The following is an 8,571-nucleotide window of genomic DNA, read 5'->3' as shown; positions in this document are numbered from 1 at the left end:
AAAAAAAGAAAAAGAAAAGACTAGGAAGTAAGCTGACATAGATAAGCTAAAGTATAATGTCTGATCTAGAAATTTCCTCAAGATAAAAAAAATATTGGTAACATTTTCTCCTAGAAGACTCTGGATAAGAACCATAAGTGTCCCACACTTATTAGGAGAAGTGAGCACATCAGTACAGCAATGTCTAAGCCTCAATGATACTAAAATCCTCCAGGGAACTTCTTAAATTCAAAATTCTGAATGAACACCTTCCCAGGGGATTCTAATTCACTAAGGTGAAGTGGAATCTTAAAATTTATATTTTAAAATATCTCCCTTGATCATTGGATAAAAGTCTCCATTCATTCCATATTTTTTAAGTATGACTAAAGTAGTAAAATATAGAAAATATATGCAGTCTTCCTCAATATGATTGACTGTATATGACTATAATGTCAAAATCTCCCTCAAGCTAGTTTTGTCTAATTTGCAACATGATGAGATTTCTATTAATGTCAAGCATAAGACAAGGGCATCCATTATCACCTGATGAGTTATCATTGTTCTAGGAGTACTGGCCAAAGCAATTAAAGATGAAAAGAGAGACAGAGATAAATAAAGGATAACTATGTTCTGCAAATGATGTCAATAATCTAGAAAATTTAAGTGAACCCATTTAAAACAATTATACAGTCATTAGGGGGTGCTGGGGACTTAGCTCAGTGGCACAGTGCTTGCCTGGTAAGTACAAGGTCGTGAGTTTGATTCCCAGTACCAGAAAAAAGCCAAAAGCCAAAAAAAAAAAAAACATTAGGAATTTTCATAAGATTGCTAACAAATATAACAGGTAAAAAGCCCCTCATGGGGCTGTAAAGCCCAGCCAGCTGAAAGAAGTATGGCCTTGGTGCACAGGGGGGACCAGGAACAGGATAGCTCCCACGCCTCACCTAAGGGTTTTCTTCAACCCTAGGGGTTGGGCAAAAGAAGAGGAATCCCATGGCTGGTCTCTTCCTACAGCTTGGTCCCTGGGAGGTGTCTTCCTCACACTGAACCTTCAAATCTTACCTCTCAGTCAGCCACTCCAAGTAACTCCTCCCCTCTATGATCAGGCTTGTGTGGAACCAGCCATAGCTACAGTCACAGCAGATGAAAGGTAACAATAAAGGTTACAATCAGACATTTTTGAAGGCAGCCATGTGGAGAGGGGGCCAGTACTGTTCTACAGGTCCCCAAAAGCTAGACCAAGAACTATGGTAGCACTTAAGTTGGTTATAAATATTATAGGCAGTCAGACCGGGCTGGGCCCTCAGCACAGAAGACAGTTGTGGCTGAGAGACACATTCACTGCAGACCAGGCTTCCAGAAAGAGGAAGGACTATGCCCACAACTTCCCCTAGGGATGAACAGCAGTGATTTATATTCTAATTAGGCATCAGTCACCTTGGGCAGGGAACCAAAACCTCCCCAGCCCATGCTTTCCCAGAAAATCCTTGTTCAGTCCTTGTATGCTTGCTGTGTGGCTTGTTTTCTCATCTGATCCCCATTTGATCAATATTACCTAAGCGACTATACTTGTAATCTTATTAGTTGGTTGTAGTTTTGTCCCAACTTGAACCTGCCTCACCTCATGGCTTTGCTCAATAAAACACCCTTGAGAAGAGGGGTCATCAGGCAACCCATTTTCTGGTCCCCTTTCTGTCTATTTTAGATGGAAGGTATCTTTCTTTCAATAAATTCTTCCTCTCTTAACCTCTGTTTTTCCTAGAATTCATTGCTCAGTTTTAGAGAACACAAACTCAGCGTTTCAGACAGCTAGCAGGTTAGGAGTTATGATATTTCCGTTAGATTATATGGAGGGCCATGTATCATCCTTATGTCATATGTCCTATATCAGAACCACTGGGTAATACTCATGGTAGGGGAGGAAGAGCAGTTTTGAGCCCAGTGCAAGCTGTTTTCTATCAGACAAAATCAGCCCTGGCATTGGGAAATGCAAATGGCAACTGGATGTGCATTTGTAGAGGGGATTCTAACATGGGTGAAGAGAGGACCAGAGAGACCTCAGGCTAAAGAGAAAAGGGTTTGTAGTCACATAAACTAGGTTGGAATCCTAGTTTGGTCACATGGCTGTGTGATCTCAGAAAGTCATTTGACCTCTCTGAAGCTCAACTTCCCCATCTACAAAGCAAGGCAGTAATATGGAGTGCTATGGTTTCAATACTGAACATCCCCCACAGGTCTATATATAAAGGTGTGGTCCCCCAATGCACCAATATCAGGAAGTGGTGGAATCTTTAGGAAGTGGGACCCAGTGAGAGCTCATCAGGTCACTGGGGGTGCTTCCCTCCAGAGCGAGTGTGGGAACCTACCCATCCCCTCTCACTGCTTCGTAGTTTACAATGTGAACTTTAACACGTGCTCCTGCATTGATGTACCACCCTCGCCAATGACCCAAACCCATGGAGATGCCTGACTCTGGACTTCAACCTCCACAGCGGTGAGCCAAAACAAATCTCTCCTTATTCTCTTTACTTCACAAGTAGCCCGTGTCCAGTATTTTGTTACAGTGATGCAAAGCTGACTAATCCATGTGGTCTTTGGGCTTGAGATCTGGGATTTCATATCCTCTGCCTCCCCAACCCAAAGCCCACATGGACAGACACCAGGGACCATGATTCCAGGGGCCCTCAGGCTGGATGGGACAGGAAATTTGGTGTCCCCATTCTCCTCTGCCTTCTGGACAATTCTGTCTGAATTGTGGCACCTCAGCCCCTTTGTGCATGACAATAACCTCACCTATAATCAGGAAACGCATCCAGCTCTCTGGGAGTCAGCTTCCGAAATCCCAGGACTATGTTCTTCCAGAAAGGGTCCTGAAGAGGAAGGAGAGAAGAGGCACAGGGATGTGTGGCAGTCAGTCATAAAGATAATAACACTAATGTATACGGTGCTTCTGTGTGCAAGGCACTGTCCCATGCATTTAACTCACATGCATCTATTGAATTTTTCATAATAAGCCATTGAGGGAAATACTATTCTTATTCCCACTTTACAGATGGCTCAACTGAGACTTAAGAGAGCTGAGATTTGAACCCGCATGATTTGGCTCCAGAGTCCATGTTCTTAACTGCTATACTCAGAGTGAGAGAAAGACTCAGGGTGAAAGATGGGGTAAAGTTTAGAAATAGGGGAGGATGAGGGCAATGGTACAAGTCACAGAATGATGAGAGTAGAAAGTAGTGGGTAGAGGGGGTCAGACAACTTGCGTGGAGACCCTGACCTCACCACTTCCTGCTGTGAACTCTGAGACTCTGTTTTCTTATCTGCCCTGAGGAGTTAAAAAATCACTCCTGGACCCATGGAAGGTGACAGATAGTGTGGACAACATTTCAGCGTAGTGGTAGAGACTGAATAATCATATAAGGTGGCACAGGAAGTGGGGCACTGAGCTATGCCACTCCTCCAGGTACCCTGAAAACACCTCTCAAGCCTGCGCTGTTCCTTTGTGGGTACCATGCACTCAGAGATTGTCTGGATTCAAATCTGAGCTCTGCCTTAGCTTCCCGCCCCACCCCCTACTGGAAACCGAACTTATGACCTCATGCTTGCCTGGCAGGTGCTGTGCCGCTGAGCTAAATCCCCAGCTGTTTTTGTTTTTAAAACAGGATTGAACCCAGGGGTGCCCTACCACCAAGCTACATCCCAGCTCTTATTTTTTTAAATTGAGACAGTCTTACTCAGTCACTAAGTTACCCAGGGTAGAACTGAATTTGGCAATCTTGCCTCAGCCTCAGAGTGCTGGGATTACAGGAGTGCATGACTGCACCCAGGTCCAGCACTGCCTCTGTGGCTGTAGGTGAGTTATTCCATTGTTATAGGGCTCTGCTTTCTCAGCTATAAAATGAAGGTAATGGTGGCACTTATGGATAACTTACTTCCCTAATGGATAACTCACTTCTTGGCTATTGTAAGAATTAAATGAGTCCCTGTTGTTGTATTAGGACAAAGGTTGGCACCATTTTGGTGTCACAAGCAATTGGTTCCATCTTGGAGACACACCCTCAGATCTCCAGGGAGGCTTGACAGCTTCTGGGGTCGTATAAAGCACTCACCACCGCAGAACAGGTAAGAATTTTGCTCATACCAATCCAAGGCTGCTAGATCTACCTGTCCATCAGAAGGTGTTTTTTTTTTATTCTCCAATTTAATTATATGTATATATATATATTTTTTTTCCTATATATATTTAAGACATGAGTTCCTGCTATGTTGCCCAGCCTGGCCTGGAACACCTGGTCTCAACTGATCCTTCTGCTTCAGCCTACTGAGTAGCTAGAACTGTAGATGTATGCTGTCACACCTGGCTAGTTTCACTTTAAATTCTAGTTGAGGGGCTGGGGATTTAGCTCAGCGGCAAAAGCGCCTGCCTGGCAAGCCCAAGGTCGTGAGTTCGGTTCCCGGTACCGGAGAAAAACCAAAAAAAAAAAAAAAATTCTAGTTGAGCTTTTTTTCTTTTTTAATTTTTTATTTGCACATGTTTGTACTATATAATGATTTCATTCCTCATAGGGAGTTGGTACATGTACATATCTTAATTATTTTTATTTCCCCTTCCCCTCTCCTCCCTTCCTCTTTAGTTGGGCCTTTAAAAATTAGTTTTAGCCAGGCAGAGTGGCCTACAGCTGTAGGCCCCAGTACATGGAAGGCTGAGACAGGAGGCTCTCTGAGCCTAGGAGTTTGAGACCAGCCTGATCAATATAACAAGACCTTGTCCTTGCCTCTCCAAAAATAAAAGGCCATAAAATGAAGTGATGAAGTGAGCCTAATTGGAAACCAGGAGTCTGTTGCCTATAGTATTGAAAGTATCCACAGGCGCAGGGCCCCAGCCCTACTTCAAGGTCAAGGACTCTTCACTCACCGGAACAGCTTCGTGGAAGAGGTTGTAGCCTGAGATCAGGGCCAGGCCCATTTTCTCAGAGTTGGGAGAATGGATGTGGCTCAGAAGATAGTCGAAGGTCTGCTGGTTCCACTCCCTGAAAGGGTCACCCAGAATCCTGGTCACCTAATGCCCCGAGCTGGACAACAACCTTCAGGTTAGCAGGCAAGAGATCTGACTAGGCTGGTGGGGCCATGTCCTAGACCCAGACATCCAGTATGTTCCCTCCTGCAATGCCCACCATGCTTATAGCTCCCCCCTATCCCACAAAAACATTCAAACAAAAACTGCCCAACATTTCCCCATTCATAAGATGGAGAACAAGGAGGCCAAACGTGTCTCATCACGACCCCCGGAGTGCTTGTCCAGCTTGGGCTCAGGTCGCTGATGAATTTTAATGAAGGCTTTGACCTGACTTTAGAGTTTGTGATGCACCTGGTTCAGTCTAGCTTTTTAAAAAAATTTTTCTTGAAATAGGGATCTTGCCATATTGACCATATTGGTCATGAACTCCTAGGCTCAAGCATCCTCCTGTCTCAGCCTCCCCAATAGCTAAGACCACGTATGTGCCGCCATCCGGTTCATTGGTATTTTCTTTATATTGTGCCCAGGCTTCCACAGGGACTCATTCTTGGTGAGGAGAACAAGGGTGGTGATGGAGAGTGCCCCCTCTGCCGTCCCATCCCCCTACGCCCCCCAGACTGCCCTGTGAGACCCTCACTTACATCTCCCGTGGGTTGCTGGGACTAGAGAGATAGGGCTGCCAGAGGCCGGCAGCCACATCAGTGTTGGTGAGGGGAGTGAAGCGGTCTGCGTAGACCTTCAGGTCCAGCGGCTGCAGAACTGAGTGGTAGCGCTCATAGATGCAGAGGGCGGTAGACAGCCCGATGACCCCTGCTCCAATCACCACCACACGCATTGTGTCAGCTGCAAGAAGGAAAGGGTAGCTGAGGCACATCACCATCACGGTTACGTCTATCATCACTGCCATTGCCACCGCGTACTGAAGACTTGCAAAAGACCAGACACCATGGAGCCCTTCCAGTACTTCGTAACTAGGACCCATAGCTCCAAGATGTAGGGCTTATCCACCTTCCCACTTTGCAGGGGGAAGATACTGAGGTATGGAGTGGCAAAGTCGCTTGCCCACAGTCACATGGCTCGTAAGCGAGTCTGTCTGGATGTTCTGTCTCAGGCTGGGAATATGAAAGGGTTAGCAGAGCACATTACCAGCTGTACACTGGTGGGGCTGGTGGTTAGGACAGTAACTCCTGGCTTCAAGTCTTAGCTGCCATCTATGAACCACTAACTTTGGACAAGTTGCCTCATGAACTTCAACTTCTAGTAAACACCTCGGAGGATAGGTGGAAGAATTAACATGTTAGATCAAGTGTTCAGCGCAAAAGCAATGAATGATTCAGGGCCGGGGATATGGCTCAGTGGCACAGCGCCTGCCTGGCAAGCATGAGCTCCTGTGTTGGATTCCTGGTACAAAAAAAAAAGATGATTCAGTGAACTTGTGGTCTTTCTACTGTGTCCCAGCCTCTGTGCTAAGTGTTTCATGCACACCATTTCATCTAAGTCTCAAAACATTCTTGTGAATTAGAGGCTGCTGTCATTGGTCCCATTTTACAGATGAGGAAAGGAAGTCTTAGGTGAAGTGAGTTACCCAAGGTCACAGAGCCGGTAAGTGGAGTTGCTGAGAACTGATTGCAGGTCAAGTGAACTTCACATACACTTATTCCACGCCTACTGTGTGCCGGGCTGGTAGTTATTTGATATAGCTACAAACATGTCAGGTGCAGGGTCTGGCCTCATAACTTGGGTCTTGTAGCATGGAACTCAGCCTGCCTTGGGGTGCTGGGCTGGCTGAGCCCTCAGAAGTTTAGAAGACCTAGCAGTATTTTTATATATTTCTTTCTATTACATATTTATAATAATATCCTAAAATTATTATACATATTATAATAATATATTTTCTCTTTTTCCTGGATCACTTTAAATATACAACCTACCAGCAGCAAATACAGATTCATGTAGCAAGAACCATATCACTGTTCTTTCACTAGATACATCTTGAAATAGTAGCAACAGCCTGGAAAGCTGAGAAGGGGCACTTATTCAATCTTCCTCTGAAACAATCAGAAGCCTTTCTCGTTCCCTTCTGTGCAAAACCTTTTCTAGAGAAAGCAGGCTGTTCAGAAGGAAATAATCAAAACCACGAATCTCTCCTAAAATATCAGCGCTCGTGTTGCCAGTGGATGTCATATCAAGTATAGCACCCTCTTCAGAACCGGAGTCATCCTCAGGCCTGGGGTTCTACCTGAGGCCAATCCCTTCCATTCAAGTCACCTGACAGGGGAGATCCTGATACCTGGTGTAGCATCGTACTTGGGGCACACCAGTCAATGGCAGGCCGAGAAGGTAGTTGAGATTCAGAAAGATTTTTTGCTCTCTTTCTTTATTAGCCTAGAAGTTATGTCTTCCAGGATTCCCAGTTCAGAAAGATAATTGATGAGTTAGTTCAGGAAAACGCATGTCCTTTCTGAAGTATTCCTTTCATTTCTTAGTTGCTTGAAAGAGGTTATTTTCCATGGAGACCAACATGGTCACATTAATATTATAAATTCCTGGTAGACAATGCTTATTTGGTTTAACAAGTGAAGCACAATAGTTCTTAGTTTTCTGTTTTGTATCTCTACCTTCTGGGATGGCCCTGTTCTAGGATCACCACCAGGAGCCGTGCAGACGGGGCGTGTGTGTGGTGGTGGGGTGGCCACACAGGGGTTCCTGCTGCCACTGCAGTCTCTGACGCTACCTGAGGGTACTGCCTGGATGTGACTTGTCCTACTGTTACGAAGACAGCTAGCATAGTGCCCCTTTCAGTTTCTCCCAGCAATTTTGACCCTTTAGAATCCTTCATTTTGGCATCAGCATTGGTATCCTGTACCGCAAGTCTTTTTCTTTCTTCGCCTAAGGATTCATCTTTTTCCTGCCCCTTGTTTCTGTTTTCGGATTTTTTAGGTAAAGAAATATTTCTGGCAAGGACAACCCCCACACAGTAGGGGCGTCAAGCTGCCAACTCCTAGCTGGTTCTGTATACTGGTTGCTCTCAGCAAAGGGCCACACAGGTTACTGTCAAACAACCCGCCTGGTAGAGCGAGGACAAGTCCAACATCCCAGAGAAGATGTAAACTTAGAAGAGGCTCCACTTCAGGTAGAAATAACGGATGAGCCAGCAGTGGTTAGCGCTAAGAAAAGCCCACAGCTGATATAAACTAAAAAAGCAGCGTGGGGTTTTACCGGGGAGTGACTTCTTCATGGTTGGGATAGAGTGTGGGAAGAAATCCAGTGCAGTCCCATCATACTGCCAGAAAGAGTTTAATCAGGTGTCATTCTGGAAAGGGGTTGATTGCCACAGTACAGCTAGACCATAGTTTCACTCCAGGATTGAAATATTACCCTAGCACAGAGACTGGGTGAGAAACAGCCATGGGAGACAGATGCCGGGAGGGTGAGGGCTAGACCATCTCCTGAGGTGCCCTGAGAAGTTCAGGCTCAGGCCAGGAAGAACACAGGTGGGAGGCCAGGTGGGAGACCCAGGTGGGAGGCCAGGTTTGGCAGGTGTAATTTTCGGAGTGGCTGGATCTGAAGGT

General features: G+C 45.5%; 1 protein-coding gene across 1 annotated transcript in view; it reads right to left on the bottom strand.

Moving 5' to 3' along the window:
* Positions 1–8,571, bottom strand: part of Dao (D-amino-acid oxidase) — a 31,648-nt gene that overhangs the window by 7,859 nt on the left and 15,218 nt on the right. Inside the window, exons 2-5 of the mRNA XM_005396478.2 lie at positions 5,641–5,842; positions 4,898–5,012; positions 2,776–2,852; positions 1,045–1,110 (exon numbers count right to left, since the gene is read on the bottom strand). Of these exons, the coding sequence (XP_005396535.1) occupies positions 1,045–1,110; positions 2,776–2,852; positions 4,898–5,012; positions 5,641–5,834 (452 nt within the window). The 5' untranslated portion in view covers positions 5,835–5,842. The remainder of the gene's footprint in view (positions 1–1,044; positions 1,111–2,775; positions 2,853–4,897; positions 5,013–5,640; positions 5,843–8,571) is intronic.

The sequence above is a fragment of the Chinchilla lanigera genome, unplaced genomic scaffold (genome assembly GCF_000276665.1).
Source record: "Chinchilla lanigera isolate Chin_1 unplaced genomic scaffold, ChiLan1.0 scaffold00054, whole genome shotgun sequence".
Classification (NCBI taxonomy): Eukaryota; Metazoa; Chordata; class Mammalia; order Rodentia; family Chinchillidae; genus Chinchilla; species Chinchilla lanigera.
The sequence above is the reverse complement of the archived record's forward strand: the minus strand, read 5'-3'. Positions and strand labels throughout refer to the sequence as shown.